We start from the raw sequence: 23,674 nt of genomic DNA, 5'->3' as shown, positions 1-23,674 counted from the left end.
GGATCCCCAATTCCCTGAGCTGAGAATGAGGATCCCCAATTCCCTGAGCTGAGAACGGAGGTCCCCAATTCCCAGCCCCAAAGGTGAAAGTCCAGCAGCAGTTTGAACACGGGGCAGGGAGGGAATGTTCAGCTACCTCTGACTTTTCCAGCACTTGGACCATAAATCCTTGGAGCACAGAGCTCTAGTGCTGCTCCCCTTTGGATCCTGTTAGTTACAAGAACTAGTTGCAGGGTTTTAATTAATTTTTTATATCTGGCTTTAAATTCTTGAAGAACAAAACCATAACAAGAATGAAGGTCTTACCTGTCACTGAGGTCTCCTGTGCATTACAACCTTCGTTACACAAACCCACAGGTGCTGCTGCTGTCTCCAAATTCCCTGTGGTTTCCAAACTCCAAACTGTCAGTCTGTGCCCTCAGATACATTCTTACAACACCCCCATTCGCTCATGAGCCTCAGTTTTCAAATCAAAGTTTATTAAAATGTCAAAAACAGACCTTACAGTTGCAACATGGGAAGGGGAGGGAGTACATGGGACAGGCCTGGAGTAACAAACAGTGAGTAATGCCAGGGCAAAGCAGGAGGTGGCAGGGATGTACATCGGGAATTCTAACACTAACACAAACATGCTCGTAGGGATCCATCCCAGGGCGCAGCTCTGTCGGGAATGAGCTGGATGTGACCCCCCAGGGACACTGGGTGGGCTCCCCAGTGCTGGAGGGAGCAGAAGATGAACCAACCAGTTCTGGAGTAACAGGTTTTGTCCTTTTAAAGCCTGGAGAGCTTTGGGAAAAGGCCCCTGTGGGAACCTCATGTGGGGCTGGAGCACAGCGGGCCCGGGGCTCCACTCACAGGGGTTGTGCCCAGCTCTGTCCTCACACCACACACTCCTCATTCCCAGCAATCATCAGGAAGGAACAGATGGAATAGTTAATACTCCAAGTCCTTAACTGCCCTTGCTGTTAAAAATTAAATATTTGATTCATTTGAATACTCAAGAAAGAAAACATAAATACAAAAGCACGTACGTGGTGCAAACCAGAGTGAGCTCGACCACCCCGCTCCTCCACGACTCCAGAGGGACTGTTCCTCATCCTAGCTTAGCATATCTGGGAAATTCCATCCTCCCACCTATCCAGTACCTCAGAGAACCAGGAAAAACCTGGATGTTTTGTGATATGGCTGAAGTCCTTCACTGAACCGTGTCCTTCCCCCCTGTGCTTTTCCAGTTAGGAAGCAGCACAAGGCACAGACACCAACACTCACTGCTTGAGATGAGTCCTGAATATCCTTCACCCTGCAAAGGAGTCCTGGGCAGGTTCAACTCCACTGATCCATGAGGGGAGAGGAAACTGGGAGGAACTCAAAGTAACTCAGCCTTTTCCTGGCACATGGAGGCAGAGCTCCAGGGAAATGAGTTATGATTGGATTTCTCCATCTTTGTACATATGCACACTGATTCCTGGAGATTAAATCAGATGGACAGCCCTGGATTATCTCTAAGACAAGCTTAACACAAAATGCAAACTGCAATTCCATACATTAACAGGAAAAATAAATCAGCCCAGTCCTGGAATGGCAGAAGGCTGTCGGTGGTACCTTCCAGCACCAGGCCCTGTGCACCCACACCCAGGAAAGGGTCAGAGTTCCTGCCACTGACTCTGCCAGCAACAAAAATGTGTGAAATCCTGGTGGAATAGCCAAGACTGCCAGGAAAGGAGAGGGTATTCCAGGCTGGAGCTGGAATCTGAGCCAGGGCAGGGCTGGGCACATCCCAGTAAAGTTCCAGGAAAAATCAACCCCCAGCAAAGCCACCTGTGCCCTCAGGGCCCCACTGCCTCCAGCAATCCCAGCCCCGTTCCTGCTCCCTGTCCTTGGTGTCTGCAGGAATGGGAATTCAATTTTATCCATAAAACCACTGCAACCCTGACAGCAAAGGCAGAGCAGCCACAACATCCCTGGGATCACACCCAGCCCTGTCCCTGCGTTTGCCCACGGCTCAGGACTCTCCACTGCACTTCCCAAGGTAACTCTGGCACCCACAAAGCTTTTATGAATTAGTGAGAAGCAAACAAAGGGCAGGAAATTAATACTTTAGTGGAGATAATCTCTGGTTTATCTCACTGCACTGCTGGCCCAGCTCACATTTTCCACTGGAAGTCATTTTATACTTAAGGGATGATGAGGGGAGATTAACCAAAGTTTTTATGCATCGTCTGAATCCCGGTTTTCAGAAGGCCTCAATTAATAACAGCCAGCAATTAATTATCCCTTAGCAAGGAGATACAGATCTGGTTCCTGCTGGCAGTGCAGGCTGGCTGAGGAGGTGACTCTGTGTGCAAAATCCATATGAAAACTGGGATTTATTCACACTTGTGGCCTCTGGGCCAGGCTGGGCTGCTGCACACGCTGTCACCTGTAATCCCTGACTCTGGAATTTCAGGTGCCATTTTTGTTGTTAATGCACAAGGCACCAGAGTCCAACTTCCTCCAGGATTCTGAGGACAACAACAATTTGTCACTAAAATAAGCAAATAAGACACTCAGGGAGGAAACCTGGGGCCATTTTACAGAGCAGACATTTCCCCCTCTCTCCCTAAACAGCCAAAAGTCAAACATTTCCACAAAATGCAGGATAAATTTTTGTTTGCAACTGGGTTAGAAACCTGTATCTGAACACAAACGCTGAATCAAACCACAGTGAGACACAAACCCACTGTATAAGTGGCTAGAAAATCCTGTTTTATACAGCTGCTCTTCCTGCCCCAGTCACATCAGACACATTGCAAAGACTAAACCAATTAAACAGCTCAGAAAGCCTCCAGTGCTGGTCCAGGTTGTGCTGCACAGGGAAAGCTCCGGTCGGGACTCTGCAACAGGATATTCCCAGGTGCTGCATCATCAGGAGCACATCCACCACCGAGAATCTTCCTCAGAACTTCAATCTCAGATATTAAAAAAAAAGGTAATTTCTTTGTTTCTGGAAGAAAACTCTCCAAAAGGTCCCATTTTCCAGGAGCAGCAGCGACCCCCGGCCTGTCCCGGTGCCCTGCGAGCGTCTCAGACCCTCCGGCCAAAAGTGGTGGGTTTTGGCAAACCAGGTGCTGAGGGTGACACAGAGGCCTCCCAGGAACAAGGACACTGGGAAAGCAGGTCCATGGAAATTCCTGGGATGTGATTCCAAGCAGCTCCCCCCAGGATCAGGGTGCTCCACCCCCGCCTGTGTTCACCTCCGGGAGCTCAGTTTGCAGGATTAAAGCCTCGACACAAACCATCCCAAAGCCCAGCCCAGCCAGTCCTTCCCACAGCCACATCCAGCTGCTGGGTTTGTCTTTCATATAGAAAAATAAAAAAAAAAACACCAAGAAAAAAAAGATTTCCATAGGAAACTGATTCTCACTTTCTCCCCTCCCCCTCGAACATTTTGGCACAAATGCGTAAGATATTCACTGCAGGTACAAAGAAACACAGAACTGGACAGCACTGACAAAGTTAAGAGACTTATTTGGCAAATGTGAACCATAAAAACAAGTGCTAAGGGGTTGTTTTTTTTCCAGTTGTGGAAGTTGTTTGCCATGACAGTTGCTGCAGGGAAAAAAGAAAAATATTAAACAGTCTGGAGCATGTATGTTTAAAATGAACATTTTATAATACAAGTAAATACACACTGTCCCCAGTTCTCCAGGCAAAAACACGTCTCGGAGCATTTCCATCAGCTGGAATCAGTTGTCAGCAGAGGGGCTGGGCTGAGCTGTCCAGGCTGTCCCAGGGGATGTCCCACCCTGGGGTGTGTTCTGCACATGGCAGTGAGGGCCTGGGCACTGCCAGCCCTGTCCCACCTGGGCACGGATCCCACGGAGCCCCTCCGGCTCCAGGAGAGGCAACACCATCCAACAGAGAGAGAGAACGACACAAACTCGCTGGAGTTAATGCAAACAGACAAAGGTTTAACCACTCCAGAGCTCCCCACAGACCACTTTCCATCTGAGAGGAGCTCCAGTCAAAAGTTGCTGCAGCAACATCAGGAAGAGCCTTAAATTTGGGCTTTTGCTTCCCGTCAATCCAGTCTGATCCACGAGGCCTCGGCTGCATCCCAAGGCTCTGCCTCCTCGGTGGCAGTGTGGGAAATTCCTTTCTTTTAGGAACATTACTGGAGGAATCTGTTCCTTTGGGTGCTGTAAATGCTTCCTCTCCCCCCCTGCTGCTGCAATTCCAGGTGTGGATCAGGTGGATGACACGGGAATCCACAAGCAAGAGTCATCCCACGGCGGGTTGCCTGGAGTTGTGTGAGGCAAAGGGAAAGTTTCCTTGGAGCTGTGGTGGCTCCTGTGTGCCCACACAGAGGGGGAGGCACAGCACTATCCAGTCCTTTATCAGGATAAACTCCAGCTCCAAATTCCAACGGGAGCATCCCAACCAAAGTGCCGACAGTTTCAGTGGAAGTGGCTTAAACAGGGTATTTAAAAAAACCAACAAAACGAATAAAACCCACTTTTTTTTTCTTTTTTTTCTTTTTTAAAGAGTAGATTTTTTTTTCCTCATCAACTTGAATAACTGGGAATTTGTTTGACTATGCCTTTTGCTAAGGGTTTTCTGGAGTCTTTGTTCCCCCCAGGAGGAGTTTCCTTAGGAGACGCTGGAGCAGCGGATGCTGGGGGAGCCCATCTGGGTGAGGACCTTGTCCAGCCACTGCAAGGGGCCGTTGAGGTGCAGCTCGATCCAGCAGGGAGTGCTGGTCACCGTCTGCCTCCTGCCAGGGGACACAGGACACAAGGACACAAGTGACTGACAGAACCTGACACATGGGAAAGGTTTTACAGCTCCTGAACGTTCCTTCCAGCTTAGTCCTGGATGGCTCTGCTCTGCAACAGCTCCTGGCCTGTGCTGCTCTCACTTCTTTTAAAAACCCACTTTGTCCCTTTATGATCCCACAGGAGCAACTCTCTATGGAACCTGTTTACTGCTCAGATTCCTGGGAGCAGGCAGGTGATTCCCTGAAGGGAAAGGAAGGTGTTCATCTCACCAAAATCCTTCAGTTTGATTTTCCAGACCCTGGGACAGCGAGGGGAGTGTTCAGCAAACAGGTTCAGTTTTCCTGTGTCCAAGACAAGGACATTCCCCTTTTTACCAGATCTTTGGGTTTTAGCAGAGTGTGGAAGTGCTGGAGGGAGATCACCCTGAGCCCTTCAGACTCCCCCCCACGGCCCCGGGTGTGCCCAGACACCCTGGGTATGGCCCTGTCCCACTCTCCTCCCTGTGATCCCATGGCAGACCCCAGGGAGTGTCCCCAGATGGTAAAGAAGGAAGAGATGGGGAGGAAAGAAAGGGAATAAAGGCCAAGGCACAGGGCAAGGGGCTCTCCCTCCTCTGCCCAGACATGGCCCAAGTCTTGTTGCAGGCAGAGAGGCAGGGACAGCTGCTGTGGAGGAGGGAGAAACAAGAGAAACAGCCTTGTTTTACACTCTCCTTTCCCACAGAAGCTGTCCTTGGAATCTGGTGGTGGGAGGGAGAACTCAGAGCCTGTGGGGCCCAGGGAGAAATGGCTGGTGAAAGGGGGACCCTGAGCTCGGGGGGCTGCCCTGAGCTCCCACCACCATCCTGCCCTCGGTGCTCCCCCTCCATCCCTGTCCCTGTGCTCCCCCCCTCCATCCCTGTCCCTGTGCTCCCTCTCCATCCCTGCCCTCTGTGCTCCCCCTCCATCCCTGTCCCTTGTGCTCCCCCTCCATCCCTGTCCCTCGTGTTCCCTCTCCATCCCTGTCCCTGTGCTCCTCCCCCTCCATCCCTAACCCTCGTGCTCCCCCTCCATCCCTGCCCTCTGTGCTCCCACTCCAGGGTGGGTATCTGGGCCTGGCTGGTGCCCTGCAGTGATTCCCAGGGGTGTCCCGTGGGCTGTTTGGGGAGCAGAGCATCCCTGGCTCTGCCGACTCCCGGGAAGCACACAAAGCTCTCAGATCCCCGGAAAACTGTCTCCCTTCACCCTGAGCACTCCCCTTGCTGCCTGATCCCAGCCTGGCACCGAGCAGTCCAACAACTGTTCCCAACAAAACCCCACACTCCTGCCCTCTCCAAGTTTCTCCCACTAAACTTCATCCTGTCCTCCCACCGAGGGAACACCACGTTGGCTCCAGCCTTTTGGAAAGGCAAACCCTCAAAGCTCTCTGGGCCTTCAGCTTCCTCCACTGGGCTCCCACTGAACCTCTGTATCCCAGGCTGCTCATGGAATTGGCTTTTCCCCTCTTTCCTCCCCCAGATCCCTGGCACACACGAGTCTGAACGCCCCCCACCAGACTGCTGGGAAGGCTGAACCAGGGAACAGAGCCCTGGATGCTGCTCCCTCAGGAACACCTCCATGCCTGAGCCAGCTCAGCACCCACCCCTGCTCTGGCAAAGGCAGCCAGAGGGAGGATCTGGAGGCAGGGAAAGGCGGGAGCAGCTCCGGGGTGAGCGCAGGGCTCGGGGCCTCCCATCCCCAGCGAGATCCCGACTTTCCGTAAGTGACGGAGCTCAGCTGGATCTCATTCCCTGCCCTGGCTCAGAGCCAGGCCTGGCCCCCGTGCAGGACCATTGCAAAACAAAATGGACTCCAAACATCTGGAAAAATGAGAAAGTGGGAGCGGAACGTGCCGGGCTCAGGCTCCGGCTGATCCCGGGGCTGATCCTGGGGCTGATCCCGGGGCTGATCCCGGAGCATCTCCCTGCCCACCACAGGCCATGGGGAGCAGCAGGACATGGCCTCAGCAAGGCAGGGACTCCCCCAGGCTTTCAAATCAAAGGGGACAAAGGCAGTATTCCAAATCCCTTTTGGCTTAAATCCTCACCAGCTTTCTTTTCTCTCTCATAAAACAACGTTCATTTTCCAAGGAATTCCGTCTCCCCTTCTTGTCCTATCAAACCCTGACTTCACTCCCTTGGGTGTTTGCTCCCTGTCTCAGAGGGGTGGCAGCAGCCCAAGCCATGGAATACTCTGTTCCCCACACCATCCCCACTGTCCCTGTGTGCTCAGAGTAACCACATCATCCATCCCGAACATCAGCCCTACTGCATCTCCTTATTTATCTTCAGCTTTCACTGGGAAAAACAGGGATCCTGTTTCTCCCACATTTAAGTCCTTGCCCTGTGACAAGCCCTAAGGAAAGGAGCAGGACATTTAACTGTAATTTTGCAGCAACTCAAACAGTTCTTTCAAATAGAAATTTTCAAGCCAATCATCTGCTTTGGTTTAATCCCATCAGTCCCTGATAAAAGAAGCATTAAACCCAACCTGTAGGAAGCACCCACACTCACACTGGATGTACTTCCACAAGGGCCTGGAGGGACAGGACACAGGGAATGGCTTCCCACTGCCAGAGGGCAGGGTTGGATGGGATATTGGGAAGGAATTCCTGGCTGGGAGGGTGGGGAGGCCCTGGCACAGGTTGCCCAGAAAAGCTGCGGCTGCCCCTGGATCCCTGGAAGTGTCCAAGGCCAGGTTGGATGAACTTGGAGCAACCTGGGATAGGGGAAGGCATCCCTGACAATGGCAGGGGGTGTCACTGGATGAGCTTTAAGGTCTCTTCCCACCCAAACCATTCCATGATTCTATGATTCTGTGGTACTGTCTTGATAACACTGCAGTCTTAACGCACTCAAACCATCAAAGAAACATCAAATTTTAAGAAAAAAACCTGTGGGAGTCTCTCCCTGGCCCACCTGGATTTATCTGCTGTGCTTCAGGTAAAGCTCCTGGTTTGTACCAGACACTTCTGGTGCTCCAGGTGCATCCCACGAGGTGTGTTTGGCACAAACAGGATGGGAAAAACAAGAGGTGAGATCAACTCCCAACAGCTACAACCCGGACACTGGACTGATTCCCACCCTTCAAATGGGAATAAGGGCTTTGCAGGACCCTCCTAGGCTGGGAATTACAGGACCCTCCTAGGCTGGGAATTCCAGGAGTGGAAGGCAAGCACAGACACAGAGCCAAGTTTCCTCCCAAAGCCTGACCTGTACTCTGCTCCCCAGCCCTTGACGAAGCTCATCCTGATGGTGCACATCCTGGTCAGCTGGTACACGGCCTCGAAGCCCTGGTTCACTGACTGAGCCAGCAGAGCAGCAAATTCCTGGTTGTTGAAGATCTTCAAGTTGCACCCTGTGAGAGGAGAACAGGACGAGGATGAGGCATCAGCGTAACAGGGGTGAGAAACCCGTCCCTTCCTGAACCCATCCCTTCCCCCCATCCCTTCCTGACCCCATCCCTTCCCCAGGGTGCCAAGGAGCTCCAGGCTGCTCTGCCACCACCTCAGAGCAGGTGGTGCCACACCCAAGTCGTTCAAACACAGCATTTCAGAGGAAGGGATGGAGGGTGACACACTTTCACAGCTCATCTGCTGGAAAGGGAGCAGGAAAAGGACAGGGAATGCTGGATGCTGGTGCCCACACAGCACGATGGGATGGGTGAGACCAGATCTGGGTCCTCCTGTGGAACCTCTTTGTCTCTCCTGTACAGTTTTCCCTCACGTTGTGATTTAAAGCCCAGCTGTGACTGTAACATTTGATCAGTGATCACTGAGGGGGAGGAATGCACAGGATAAAAACAGGAGTTCTCTGGGGCTGGATTTCCATGGGGTCTGTCAGCAGGATGGAGAAGTTCTGAAGTGAAACCACCCTGCCAAGGCAGCTCTGAGGGTTCTAAAGGCTGGTGGGGCTGGTGGCAGAGCTGCCCCTGCTCAAATCCTCTCTGCCATTTCACCAGCAGGTGCCAAAGACTTTCCTTTTAAAACTGGAGCTCTTCTCCCCAGTGTTTAGTCCCAGCTAAAAGACTGGAAACAGCTTATTCAACTGCTCTTAGGGGATAAAGGTGAAATAAAAATCACATCTTTCATAGTTTAAATAAATTAATAAATGCATCACTTGAAAAAAAGTGCTGCTGCTCTTGCTTTCTCCCAGCTAACCACAAACAAGTTAAACTCTCAAACTTGGCACACAGCTACTGCTCATGTGGGATTACACATGGGCCAAGGTTGAAAAACAACCTTTTGCACTGGGATGAATTGTACTTTTTCTAAAAATCCCTCGTGAGTCTCCTCTCTGGGGCTGCTCTCACCTTGCCATCAGCTTTGGGTCGAGCTGTGTGGAGCAAAGAGTGACCCCAGGCAGCTGCAGGAACCACTGCTGGGCTCCTGGAAAAGCACAGCCCAGGGGGCAGGAGCCTGGCAGGGGTTTGAGGGGAAGCAAAGCAGAGGTTTGTAAAGCTCCTGGTTTGTACCAAGACACTTGTGGTGCTCCAGGTGCATCCCACGAGGTGCGTTTGGCACAAACAGGATGGGAAAAACAAGAGGTGAGATCAACTCCCAACAGCTACAACCCGGACACTGGGCTGATTCCCACCCTTCAAATGGGAATAAGGGCTTTGCAGGACCCTCCTAGGCTGGGAATTACAGGACTGGAAGGCAAGCACAGACATGGAGCCAAGTTTCCCCCCAAAGCCTGAAGGGTGAGAGCACCAGGGCACAGGGAAAGAGCACCAGTTTTGGTGAGGATCCCAGTGCCAGGCTGCCCAGAGCTCAGCAGAGGCTGGGAACGGGTCTCTCCACGGGGAGGAGCGGGAATGACTCGATCTTGGCAACCAGGGAGTGAAGAAACCGCTTCGAACCCAGCAGAGATTCGAGGATGAGCTGAGAAGGCAGCCAAGGACTGTGGTGAAAGTGGGGAGAGCTGGTGGCCAAAAAATGCTCCTCAGCTGGATGTGGAGAGGAAATGGGGGCGGGTTGTGCCTGCAGATGTTGACTCCAGCCAGGGTGGACTCTTGTGATGTGGCTGGAGAATTAAGTCATGTTTGCAACACTGGCAGCTGCTTCCCAAACATCTGAGAAAGGAAACCCATTCAGAGGGGCCGGAGCCTGCAGCGTGTGGATCTCCTCTCAAAAGAACAGCAATCTTTAGTCAAATGTTTCTAAACAAAGAAGTCCATTTTTTTTAAATATATACATACTTTTAACTGTAAAAAATTAGCTTTGGTAAGCCTAGCTAAATAACTAAACTCTGTGTCAAATGGCATCCCCTCTCTTCCAGCTCTTTTCCATGTATTTAACAAAAAAGCATTTCCTTCCCAGATAGATGCAGCTAATTCTCTGGTGATCTTTCAGGCTGTAACCACAACAAGGTGTATGCAAATGTGATTTCCCTAAAATCAAGCTAATTCACAAAGGGGAGGAGGGGTGAATTTTAGTACAGAGCAGGAAAAAGCAACAACTTAAATCTATTAGGGGTGAATCTAAATTAAGGAGAAATTTCTTCTCTTTTACTTCAAGGTACAAAGAAAATTATCCACATGACTATCAGGTAATTACAAGTCAATAATGGACTGATAAAACACTGAAGGAATAAGTGGAAGATTCTGCTTTAAGTTCTGCTTAGAACCTGAGATTAACTCAGTTGGTCACAGTATGGTGCCAACAACACCAAGGTTGTGGGTTTGATGCCCACATGGGCCATTCCCTCAAGAGCTGGACTCCAGGATCCTTGTGGGTCCCTTCCAACTCAGAAATTCTGTGATTCTGGAGTTCTGTTTATCCCAATTTTTATTAGTGTGGCACGACTATTGGAGCATCAACAGCTTCCTTCATTGGTTCCTTCATCCCTTAGGCTATAAAAATGAACTGTCAGTTTGCTGATAAAAGGGGGAAAAATAGGTTGCACAGAGAGGATGTGGACTCCTCATCCCTGGAAGTGTGCAAGGAAGGAGCTTGGAGCAACCTGGTGGAAGGTATCCCTGCCCACGTTTGGAAGAAGATGAGCTTTAAGGTCCCTTCCCACCTAAATCATTCCATGAGTCCATGGAAAGCTCCTGATTATCGTCCAGACCAGAGGTCAGCACATCCCTGCCCACCTTGACAAGGAGCAAAGCTTGTCACAGCAAGTCCCTGCCAGCAGAAGGTTGAGCTGTGCGGAACATCCCTTCCTTGGGGGATCTTGAGGAAGGCTGAGCTATAGGGCCATCCCTTCCCTGGGGGGATCCTGCAGAAGGTGGAGCTGTGGGGGACAATCCTTCCCTGGGGGGATCTTGGGGAAGGTGGAGCTGTGGGGGGCCATCCCTTCCCTGGGGATATCCTGGCCATCCCTTACCTTCGGGGATCTTGGGGAAGGTGGAGCTGTGGGACATCCCTTCCCTGGGGATATCCTGCAGAAGGTGGAGCTGTGGGGACAATCCTTCCCTGGGGGAATCTTGGGGAAGGTGGAGCTGTGGGGCCATCCCTTCCCTGCGGGGATCCTGCATAAGGTGGAGCTGTGGGGACACCCCTTCCCTGGGGATATCCTGCAGAAGGTGGATCTGTGTGGGACATCCCTTCCCTGGGGGGATCCTGGGCAAGGCGGAGCTGTGTGGGACACCCCTTCCCTGGGGGGGATCTTTCAGAAGGTGGAGCTGTGGGGACATCCCTTCCCTGGGGATATCCTGCAGAAGGTGGGAACCATCCCTTCCCTGGGGGAATCCTGCAGCAGGTGGGGGCCATCCCTTCCCTGGGGGGATCTTTCAGAAGGTGGAGCTGTGGGAATCCCTTACCTGGGGGGATCTTGCAGACGGTGGCGGGGTGCCAGCCGTAGCGCTGGTTGCAGTTGGGGGACTGCACGAAGATGGCACTGTCACTGAGGCACTCGGCAAACACCTCCCCGCCGATGTAGTAGAGCCTGACTCCTCTTCCTGGGAAACACAGGGCACAGGGGATGGTCAGATGAGACAGAAATCACCCCCAGAACCTGCTCCAAGAGCTGGCAGAGACTTAGGAACCCTCGGCATGAGGCAGCTCTGGAGCACCTCAATCATGGGTGATGGAAAATCCATCCTGGTGGATGTGCCAATAAATTGGTCTGTGAGTGAAGTGAGCTAAGGGAGGCAGGAACCAATTTATAAAGCCAGAATTTCACCTCCAGCCCCCCTTGCCAATCCCAGACATTCCCCACCTGCCCAGAGCTCCCTCCAAACACACCCTGATATTTTCCATGCCAAGGTTCTATCAGTCAACACGTGGTTTTCAGCCCCTTTCTCAAAGTCACCCCAGCTGGACAAACTGCTTGGTTACTCACTTAGTGATTTGCTAATAAATTATACAGCATTTTCAACTCACTGCCTGTTGTTTGAGGTGATGTTTTGTACAAGGACAAACACAAATCTCCTGTAGGTGTTTCCACAAACCATTAAAATCTCAGTTAATAAAGAAACAAATCCACCTTGGCTGCTCAAATAAACATTTGCTGTGGTCTTACACTCCCAGTTCAATATCTTGCTTTCATCCTTCCACAGAGCATAAGGAGCCTGATTTCTGGATTTAAAACCTGATTTCAAAATCTTGGTGGGTTTTGGGTTTTTTTTAGTACTAGAAATCACATTTGAAACAACTGTGGAAAGATCCTCCTCTAAAAGGGGGAGGATTCTCCTGTTGCTCAGGAAAGGGGAGCAAAATTAGGACAAAAATCAGGCTCAGTTTTGATAGAACTCAGGAGGAAACAGCAAAGCATAAGAAATTTTGCCTTTTAGTAAAATTGCATGAATTTGGGATATTCTATTTAGCCCAAGTTTAACTGAAAACAAACTGAATGTTACCCTGCAGTATAAGCAGGAAAAGTGGAAATTGAGATGACAACCAAGGAACTAAGTCTCTATTTATAAAAGGTCAGTCAGAAAATCGAATAGTGCAGGAGGGAAAAGGAATACACACAATTATCCCTGACATCCATTCAAATACCCAGGAATTCTGTCTCTGTTCTGTGCACCAATTTTAATGTTCCTGAGAGCGTTTTTTTATCACGATTAGATGAAAAAATCATCTTATGGAAGTGTTGCCTTATGGAAGATCAGCCTCCTAAAGCTCCATGGATTTTCCAACACCAGTGTTCCAGACCTGCCCAACTTTGTGCCAATCAGCTAATCAAAGGGATCACGGGCAGGTCTCCCCCCTCCACCTCGGGAAGGCGGCGGGAATTACCGATGTGTCGCCTCGTGAGCTCCACGGCGGCGTTCCTGTTCACGTTGGAGAGCAAACCCAGGCAGAAACGCTCGGAATTCGACGGGTCGGTGAATCCATCCACGGTCATGGAGGGCTGGGAGGCATGGAAAGTCTCTCCCACCCTCTGGTTGAGCTCGTAGTAGGAGATGGAGCACCAGAAGGCCGGCTCGCAGTAGGTGACGGGCTGCAGGTCTGCACCAAACACAAACCCAAGTGACTCCCAGGCCCTCAGGAGGGGATGGAAAAACAGGGTCTGGGGGAAATGTTGCCCTGCTTCGTTCCTCAGGCTCAGTTTAACCAAACTTTAATCACTTGCTGGGTTTTAATGGGCTGCAGCCAAAAGGTGAGGTCACACCCCCTTAAGCTTTTGGCCCGTGGAAGGATTACAAATAGCCAAGGGTTTGTCACTTCTGCAGCACCTTCAGACTGGAGAAAATTCAAAAAATAAACTCAGCTTTACTAGGAAAGGGGAATGTGGGATCACTTTTAGGCAGCCAGGACCCAAAAAGGAGAGAAAAGGAAGGAACAAAAAAACTTGGAAAGAGCAGAGCACAAACCTGCTCTCAACAGCACAGGCCTCTGAACCCTAAATCTGTGCACTCACAGCCAGCAAGTCTAGCTTTCCCTCTTGCTGTCTCTGGCACTGATGAAACCAGTAGAGCTGTCTGAAATATGCCCCAAATTGTGTGTAACACTGGCATTAAAGTGACTTAAAAATGAGAATTAAATAAAATAGAAAATTAGAATTAAATTATAAATTAAAAATCCCAGTGTTCTTGCTCTCAAAGCATCTAAAGAAAATCCATTCCCTAGTAGATGATGGCACATCTCTTTCCTTGGGGTTCTGGTTTCACTCAGCCCGTGGACCAAAGCAAAGGGACCCAAGTTGATGAGCAGAGTGAGGCATTTTCAGGACAACACTTCACATCCCAGCAAGGTGGGACAGTCAAATGCCATGGAATGATTTAACTGCTCCCACTGAAGCCAAGGAAATTCCAGCAGAGGAAGGCTCAAGTCAAATTTCTTGGAAAAACAGCTCTAGAAGGTGCCCAGTCCTGCTGAGAGCCAAGACTCCGCTGAGCAGGGGAAGTGAAAAGCAGACTAAGGTAATTCCTAAGTGCTATTCCTCACATCCAGTGCAAGAGAAGAATTCCCTCCAGTCCTCCCCCCAGTTTATCACTTCATTCCCATCCATTCAAGTGGTGCTTAGAGGCAGCACAGAGCAGCTTCCCATCTGGCCAAGGAGTTAACAGGGAGCAGCAAAGCCCAGTTTTTCCAGAGGCTTTCCCATCTGCTGCTCCTGCATCACTCACACCAATCTGGGGCTTAAGAGATCAGCTCCCAGACAATCCAAGGCAGGTTTTTCCCATCCCAGCCTCCTCTCACACCAAGTCTCTGCACAGGTTTGGGAGTCTTTTCTCAGCTGGTACCTGCTGTTGCTCCATAACCTTTAGGACAGGTTGGAGCAGCCTGGCTCCAGCCCAAAGACATCTTGGTTTCCTCTCTGTTACTGCACTGTATGAGTCAGCTTTGCTGACTGCCATAAGCAATTGAAGAGAAGTGCATGTGGGGAACTCTGTAATCCTCAGCAATCTTCAAAGGCCAGGAATTTTGGAGCTTCTACTCATTCCCAGTTTCTTTTCCCTGCCATTTCCTCACATTTTCAACAATTTTATAGCTAAAAGCAAGTCCCTGTCCTGATCTGCACAGATACTGAACACATCCAGGAATCACACAAGTCTCTGCTTTTTCCTCCTGGATGGCATACTTGGTTTTCCCACTGGGAATTCCCACACCAGGCACGTTTCTCCAGCAGTTCTGGGGAGAGGCACAGCAATCACCAGCACTAATCAGTCCCCTAAGGTGGGTCCACCCACTTAAGAAAACAGATTGTGTTCCACATGACTGTGCTCTGACTCCACAGCAAGTGCCTCTAATTGAAAGGCTGCTCACCTCCAGAAAAATCAAATCAACTTCTGCTGATCCCAGAGTAACACCCTCAGATTGGTACTATCCAAGTTATAAAAACACCAAAACCTTTATTGCTCTCCATGGTTTCGTGGTCCTTCCCTTCAGGAACCACCTCCTCTTGGCCGGGGCTCGAGGGAACTGTGGATTCCCCACTGAAGGAGGGACAAAAATTTGATTTCCGGCCTATTTGAAGCTTGAGGAAAGACACAAACCAACAAATCCTGGCTTGGAGAACGACTTGCCTCTAAAACCAGCAACCAAGCTTTTAATGATGCTGCTTTCTCCTGTGATTTGTAGTTTTAAACTTCAGCTTAAGCTGCCTTGGGATGGGCGAGTTTCCTCTCGTGTTAAAGCTGCCCTAAATATTCATTTTCAATTTATGGCTTTACTGCTTGGGGAAAGGGGAGAGACTGGAGCTCTGCTAAAGCCAAAGAATCCTGAGGGGGCACACAATCAACTACAACAGGAGGCATGAAAACCAGGCAAATCCTGCCTGAATCATCCCCACACAATCCCAGCCCTGACTGGCACAGCTCTGCTGTCTGAAGTGTCCCCTGGGATGTTCCCATTCTGCATCTTCCCTGCAAGATGAAAGTCCTGCTTGTTCACTCTGGAGGGAAACAATCTCCTGGCTGCTTTGCTCTCTTTTTAATGTGCTCTGAGCCCAAGACAAGTTGTTTTCCTCGTTTCAGTGGATGTGTTTGATACTGAGAAGCTGCGGAGAGATGTTTTCCAAGGGCATTAATCCTAATTCCCTCCTCAGGAACGAAGGGATGAATAGATGTGCGTGCTCCCTTCCCTCTGTGCTCAGGGGAGGGCTGCCTTTCCTCTGGGAAAGGGAGTTTCAACACAGTGTTCCCGAGGTCTGTGTGACTGATGGATGTGACCATGGGGCATGGGCTCGTTTCTCTCGCAGCTTTTGCGTCAAGTCTTGTGCGGAGCAAACCCTGACAATGGATTTCCTGTGCTCCGAGGGGCTGCCTCCCTCCAAACAACAATATCCATGGACCACAGGGCTGGCCCTCAGCCAGCCTCAACTCCCTGACTTCATTCCCAATGTCCACAGAATGCTGGCAACTCTCCTTGCGTTTCCATTGTTTTCCGCATTTTCCCCGGTCCCTGTTTCAGGAACAGGGAAGAGATCCCTGGATATCTGCAGCTCCCATTGAAAGCTTACGTTTGACAACTGAAAATGTGACAGCTGTAACTTTGGACTCAAACTAGAACGCTCCCAAATCCAACACACAGCTGAAAGGAGGGAAAAAAAGCTCCCAGTGTGTTACCTTGCAACACTTCTGTGGCTGTGAGTGGAAAGATGAAACTCCCTGAGTTCCTTCAATCCCAAATTCCAGCTTCGTGCTGGAATCCATCCCCTGCAGCCCAAACTCACCCTTGCTCCTGGTGTCCCACTCCCTCTGCCTCGTGCCAGTTTATTGCCCCTGTAATTCTCTGGAATATGGCCATGGGATTTAAGTGCAAAGTTCAGTTTACACAAAGTAAAGTGTCTTAAAAGCTTCAGGTCGGTCTGCTCAAACAAACAAATCAACCCTTTATGGGACATCATTTTCTTTGTGGCAAAGCTGTGAACATCCCCCACCCTCCACTGGGTGAGAAACTCCCTCCCTGCACTCTGCTGTGGGTTTTAAATATCTGTCCCTTTTTCTTCACAAACATCCAGGGAAAGCCTGGTTAGATCAAAGGTTAGCCCCAGACACTGGAGTGTTCTGATCCATAGAATTCCAGAGCACAGCAAAGGCAGGAGTGCTGCAGCTCAGAGCCCTTCCTGGCCTGTAGGAACCATCAGGCTGAAGGTCTGTGTTCACTTCCACTGCTGCAGCAGCTCCTTATTGCAGATAAACCATCTACAAGGGGCAGCTGATGCCAATTTTGCCCTGGCACAGTTTGAAGTGTTGCTCATCCGTGTGTCATTTCATTTAGTTATTATTTTCTAGCTTCCTCACAGGCAAAACCTGACAATAAAATTAAAAGCCACAAGAGTTCTTCACTCGGGGAAGCTCTTGTCTTAAGAGCAATAAATATTTGGCTTGCAAAATTGAAAGGTATCTTTTAATGTTAGGGAGTTAAAGTGCTTTTCTGCTGTCTGCTCTTTAGACTACAAAGAGATTCCTTGTGGTTAACCAGCTTCACCTGCTTCTACTTATTTTTTGTCACCAGACAGCACATGAGACATCTGACATGTGTTAATAACCAGTGTCCCTGTTATGGATTGGGGCCTCTTTCCTAGAAACTCAGTCTTCTAAGGCAGATGCCACAGTCATCTTGCCAGGTTGGTTTTGTTACGTGTAATTGGCTTTTTATTTTTAGGTTGAAAATCTTTTTTGCTAGAAAATCTCATCAGCTCCCAGGCAGCACCCTGGAGCATAATAGATTCCAGCAAAAAAAGGAAATAAAGGTTACTCAGCCATTTATTCTCTTCTTGGGCTGTAACAGGTAAAGAAATAAAACTTTTGTGGCACCGTGGCAATGTTTAAAAAAAAAAATAAGGGAAAAAAAAGGGGAAAAAAGGGGGAAAAAGAAGAAGGGAAAAGAAATCCCCTCCTCAACAGCCTCAAGATATCCACAAGTCAGCCAATGAGTGACAAATTTTGGAGCAGTGTCTAAGTCCTCCGTGCCAGGATTAAAAGCATATGTAAACTTTATGGCCCTGGTTATTCAAGAGTAATCTCAAGTGGCCTCTGTCTGCTGGATAATGAACAGTTGGAGAGCTGATCCTGCAGCCAGGCAGAGCTGAGAGGGCTTTTTATGGCACACCATGGAGAGCAATTCCAACAGGGTGAGAGCTCAGCCTGATGGAGATCAGACCTACAGTCTGGAGGTACAAAAATAAAGGGCAGCAGCAGCACATTAAAGGTAGGGAATAGAATCCTGGAATGGTTTGGGTGGGAAGGGACCTTAAATCTCATCCAATTCCACCCCCTGCCATGGGCAGGGACACCTTCCACTAGCCCAGGTTGCTCCAACCTGGCCTTGGACACTTTCAGGGCAACCTGTGCCAGGGCCTCCCCACCCTCACAGGGAAGAATTCCTTCCCAACATCTAATCCAAACCTGCCTCCCCTATCAGTTTAAAACCATTGGAATGTTATAAAAGAGACCACTAAGCACTCCAAATTTAATGAGTAACTTTCCAGGAGACAAAATTTAACAACTCAATCTGTGTCTTTTAAAAATATAAGAACACAAACCCACCAGCAAAACAGACAGAAAAGGACATATTCTTGCAAAGTCACGTAATCAAACAAGGGAGGGTTTGCTGCAGTCCTTCCCTCATTCTTTCTGGTATTTATCTGCCAACATTTCTTGGGCTTTTTATTTAACTCTCTGATGTAAGTTCAGATTTCTTTATTTCCTACAGTTACTATGAACCACTGTTATCAAGGCAAAGAGGATTAGTGGAAACGAACATCAACAGTGCCCACAACCTCATCAGAAGTGCCCAACCTCATGAAATGCCATCATTAAAATGTCACTCTCCTGCCTGTAATTACACCCAGTTCCCAAGCTCACATGCTTACCCAGATTATTGTGTGCTGGAGACATGGGGTTGGGTGATAAGTTTGGAGAACCTGAAAATCAAGACAGGATAATTATTGGTGTGGCATCTGCACAAGGGAAAACGCTCACCCAGGATCCTCAGAGCTGCCCAGGCTTGTTGGAGGGATAACCCACTTCTCACTCCAGGCTCCTTTCTGACACCAGCAGCTTCTCTGATGTTTATTAATCCTTACATGAGCTTCCAAACTTATTACTTAGATCAACTTGCTACATCTCCACTGAAGCTTAACCCATTAATTTTGCAAACTGAGCATGGAGTTGGGATGTTTTACTTCCACTTGCAGCCAGGAAAATTTCAAGGATCATCCTGACAGCTCCAGACAAACCCAGTCAGCTGGACACTGAAGAGCTTGGTTCTGCATTGCCAGGCACAAAACATACTCACAGCAGCTGGAAACATGACACTTTATATCCACAAATCTAACTGGGTTTGGGACTGTGGAGTATTGGATCAGGCTGTACTAAACAGCTGTCAGAATTTTGTCCTCAACCATTTAAATTTGGTCCATTCTAAACCTGGTTACTCTGTTTTCTTGGCAATGAGAGAGAACCCAGGCATTCAACTTTCTTGGGGTTGAAATGATAAACCCCTTTAAAACCAAATCTGCTTGTGGTCCTTTGAAATATAGGTATAAACTGGACACTTAAGTTCAGATTTCTTTATTATCTAAATTTATCTTTACTATCTAAATTTATCTTATTTATTTCTTTGTTATCTATTTCTTCATTATTCATATAAATGGTCAGAAAAATGCCTCTGCAGAACAGGGCACAATCTTCCTGCACATGGACACAAAACACAAGACAAATTGTCATCCTTGGGTGTGTCTTTATTGTTTCAGGCTCCTGCTTGGTAGAATGTGATGCTGGATTTTGGAGAGAAGAAGGAACACATTGTGCCTTTCAGCTCTCAAACACACAGCCCTGTGCTCTGTATCAGATTTCAGGCTACATTTACACTCCTACTGGGATAAAACTCCTCAAACCACCACCTGAACCTCACTGCCCTAAGAAAAACTTTTAGAGGGTGTCTGATATGACCCAGAAAAGCTGCAGCAAAAGGCAGAAGGTGACTTACCTGCATCCATGCTGGGATTCATCTGGTGGTCACTGGTTTCTCCATCCTCACTCAAATATCCTGGAGGAGGGGTTTCTAAAGCATAAAATGATCAGACTGTCAGTGCCACCGGATGAAAAGTTAGGATTTTAGACACCAAAACCATTCCAAATCTGGAATTTAAACACCAAAACCATTTACTGTGTTATTCACAAGGAGGCAAAATTCTTTTTTATTACTTTTCTTCCTCAAGCTGCTGAAGGGAGGAGCCAACCCAACCAGGATGATGTTCATGTTTGTGAATAACAGAGGAGAGGGGGAAACCAAAAAAATCTGGATTTTCAGCCCTTAAAACTAGAAGCCATCGAGACACAGTTTTCTGTCCACATATTTTTCCTCTCCTGGACTGCAGCTGCACAGTTTGTCCATGCAAATAAAGTGTAAATTGCTTGTGAGAGAGATACAGAAATAGAAGAGCTCGACTCCATCGGAAATTTAGAGAGTTTTACTCCAATTAAAACGACTGGATTTCATTCCAACCTAAACCTGCTGAGGGCACGTTCAAGCTTTGGGTTTCACAATAAACTCAGTATGTCCAAGTGAAGGGAAGAGGTGAGTTTAAGGACATTTACAGTTGCACCTCTTTTTGTCCAGGTTGGGAGTAACGATGGGAAGAAAGACTTCCCAGTCCTCCAGCTGGAAATACACGTGATTCCCTGTGCAATGTGACCCTTTCCCTGTGCTGGCTGTATGGAAGGGATATGGTACCTGGAATGTAGTTGCTCTGGGGCTCGATACCTGCTGGGAAGTTAGTGTTCTCTGGGATGGAGTGGCTGTAGTCGTCTAACGGCGGGAATTCGGCCGGAATCTCCGTGTGCCGGGGCACCAGCACCGGGGGCAACACTGCACCAGGGGAGGGAAAAAACACAACAGCTTTAAAACAAAGGGACTGAAACACTGGAAAATGAGAGAAACCAGTTTGGAGTTACAGCCTTAAATACATGGAACACAGAGTCGTCAATGAAGGAACCTGATTTGGTGCTTCCTTCTGAAATAAGAGCAGGTAAAGGTGTTTTTTATTCCTGACACATCCCAGCTGGGGGTGGGATATTTAGAACTACACCTGGACTCTCTGCCCCTTCTCAGGCAAGGAAACAGGTCTTCTTGCAAAGCCATTTAAGAGAAGTTATAGCACATGATTGAAAAGGAATGTTTCACATCAAATGGAGCAGCAAGGTGGGATCAGCACAAACATCTGCATACTTGTGCTGACACAAGGAGCTGCAGCTCCACCTCAGAGCCTCTTTCAGAGGCAGGAGGAGACTCCAGAACAGGAAGTTTAGTTGTGCTGGGAGCTGTTCTTAGATCCTCTTCACAGGAAGTTTATCCTTAATTTCACACCAACAATTAGGGACACACAGAACACCACCACAGTTCCCACTGCGTGAGTGGTTTCTGGGCACACAAAGCCACACGAGGAACCTGGCAACAACACCACCTGCCACTGGATTTCATCCACTCCAAGTGATATTCTCCCCCCTGGGTGCAGATTCATAAATTATTCCACTGCCTCCAGCAAAGAGATTATCATCAATAATAAATACAACGTAGAAACACACTTAGAAATCCCTGGTGCTGGGAGGGAGAAGAGAAGGACTGGGCATGGATCTGGCAGTACCTGGGGTTTCCACTCTTTGGTAATGGTAGGGGTTGACACAGACTTCATCCTTCTTCATGTTGAAGGCGTACTCGCACATCTCCATGGCCCGCAGCTCATGGTGGCTGTGCAGGTCTGGCCAGCGCCACAGCCGGCAGTAGATCACATGGGGGAGGCCTTTCCTGTGGGATACTTGGAGCCTGCCATCCAGGGATCTGCAGCAAAACAGGGATGGGAGGATTTAGCTTGGGATTAAAATGCGTTGGTTCGACCCCAATGCGATCCTGAGAGGTGCCAGTCGCCGGCGCCAGGAGGGATCCGGGCCCGGCCTTCAGGCCACCTCCAAAAACTGGAAAATCATGGAATCACAGACTGGTTTGGGTTGGAAGGGCATTAAAGATCATCTCGTTCCACCCCCTGCCATGGGCAGGGACACCTTCCACTAGCCCAGGTTGCTCCAAGTTCATCCAGCCTGGCCTTGGACACTTCCAGGGATCCAGGGGCAGCCACAGCTTCTCTGGGCAACCTGTGCCAGGGCCTCACCACCCTCCCAGGGAAGGATTCCTTCCCAATATCTCACCACATAACAGCCCTGCTCTGGATTTACTAATTTTATGACTAATTTGGAGGCAGAGACAAAAGCAAGCAAGAATACATTGATTTAGTGGCACTTTTGAAACATTGATGCATGTCCTGACAAACAGGGTGTTTGCCCAGCTCTCAACAACTCCTGCTGTGAATGTAAAGGTGTTACATTTTAAAGCCTGGGATAATAAAACAGGACTTTTAGACATAGACACATAAATTTTCAATGTGACAAAAACATCCAGAAATGACACACACACCTTTCTTTCCAAGTTATCTAATTTATCTATATAAAGTTCAGGAACATTGCAAACAAACAAGGCTTCCAGTTTCATTTCCCAAACTGCAGCTTGAAAGCAAATAACAGCTCATTTTTCATCTAATCCTATCCTCACCCCTGAGTAGCCTCTTCCTAGGAAAAACCTTCCTGGGAAGCAAGACAAGTGTGTTCAGCTCCTCTCCAGCAGAGCAAAGAGCTGGAGCAGGGTCTCCTCCATCCTAAATGAACAAGAACTGCCCCCAGGCACTTCCTTTGAAGTCAAACCCTTCATTTCCCTTGCTTTTCTTAATGACCCAAATGAAACACTTGAGGGCTTTGGTGAAATGAAATATTTCTGTTTTTTAATTTGTCAAAGAACGAGTAAAAAAAAATCACGAAAAATGAAATTTTTACTGGGAATTATTTCCCTTGGTTCTTTGTGTTGGCAGCCAAGCCGAAAAAAAAAAACAACCCAAAACAAACCCAAACCAAAACACACAAACAATTATTACAAGAGGCTGCTCTAGGCTTGGCTGTCCTAAGAGAGTTTTCCCAAAAGCTTCTCTGGCAGAGTTTGGTATCACACACACCTCTTGTAAACACTGCTACGACACTGAGGAAGGCAAAAAGCCAAAAAAGACAGGAAAGCTAAAAACTGGTCTTCCCAGGTAGAATATTCACAGGGAAAGCACCAGTGTCCAGAGCTGAACTTCTGTGGAAGGTGGGAATTTTGGTATGGATTTCAATGGGGCCAAGACTGGACTAATGTGACCTCAAAACTAATCAGGTTGGGAAATTTTTTTAAAAAATATATATGAGAGTGTGAGAATACCCACTAAATTTAACAAAAAGAGAGGAGGCTGAAACAAGGAGCAAACCAGGACTGATTCTCCATTCTCTTCTCAAACTTCTTTGCCTGCCTGGCAGGAGATCTTGGATGTAAACGAGGAGAAAGGAGAAAATAGAAGACTCAGAGAGATTATTCCAAGTATCCCAGAGGAGACACAATGGTAATAAGTGTTATTCCTGCTCCCAGTCACCATCAGCACACAGATGTCACAGTAGCACTGACAGATTTGGGTTGAACTCACACAAAATATGTTTGACTTGGGGATTATTTGCAAGGAGGGGTCTCTCCCTACATTTCCCAGGATAGAAGAAACTCTCTATAACAACCAGTTTCCCAGTGAGCAGGAGGGGAAAGTGCACTTCCCCTCATCCCAGGGCTCTGGTAGGAATGCTGTCCCTAAGGTGGAAAGAAATGGAATTCTCTACAATCTTTTCTAAAAAGACTTTTTAAAATGACACAGCCATATGTTTTATTTTCAAATACAACCTCCCCTTCTCCCCTCTCCCCTCAATAAGGAGATAAGGTACAAGAAATCAGATTTCCCCAAAGCCCCGAGGGCTAATTGTGTTTTTATGGGTTGTGAAATCTCTCCTCATGCTCCCCATGAAGGGACTTGGGACAAAACAACATCTGGGGAAGAATGTGGCTAGAGGAGAAGGGCAGCTCTGTTTCTTCCTGCTGTCCTGCCCCAACCCTCAAGGAGTATTTTCCTCAACCCTCAAGGAATATTTCCCTCA

General features: G+C 48.6%; 1 protein-coding gene across 4 annotated transcripts in view; it reads right to left on the bottom strand.

The window, feature by feature from the left end:
- Positions 1-458: 458 nt before the first annotated feature.
- SMAD3 (SMAD family member 3) overlaps positions 459-23,674 on the bottom strand; it is a 71,687-nt gene continuing 48,471 nt past the window's right edge. For 2 of the 4 annotated variants that reach the window (XM_027688339.1, XM_027688340.1), the window contains 8 exons: positions 21,265-21,458; positions 20,355-20,489; positions 19,608-19,682; positions 18,490-18,540; positions 12,963-13,175; positions 11,543-11,680; positions 7,987-8,131; positions 4,630-4,753 (listed from right to left, as the gene is read on the bottom strand). In XM_027688339.1, coding sequence (XP_027544140.1) covers positions 4,630-4,753; positions 7,987-8,131; positions 11,543-11,680; positions 12,963-13,175; positions 18,490-18,540; positions 19,608-19,682; positions 20,355-20,489; positions 21,265-21,349 — 966 coding nt within the window. In that variant the 5' untranslated portion in view covers positions 21,350-21,458. Of the gene's footprint in view, positions 4,754-7,986; positions 8,132-11,542; positions 11,681-12,962; positions 13,176-18,489; positions 18,541-19,607; positions 19,683-20,354; positions 20,490-21,264; positions 21,459-23,674 lie in introns of all 4 variants that reach the window. The other 2 variants (XM_027688337.1, XM_027688338.1) reach the window with 2 other exon arrangements.

The sequence above is a fragment of the Neopelma chrysocephalum genome, unplaced genomic scaffold (genome assembly GCF_003984885.1).
Source record: "Neopelma chrysocephalum unplaced genomic scaffold, ASM398488v2 Primary Assembly neopelma1_75, whole genome shotgun sequence".
NCBI lineage: Eukaryota > Metazoa > Chordata > Aves > Passeriformes > Pipridae > Neopelma > Neopelma chrysocephalum.
The sequence above is the reverse complement of the archived record's forward strand: the minus strand, read 5'-3'. Positions and strand labels throughout refer to the sequence as shown.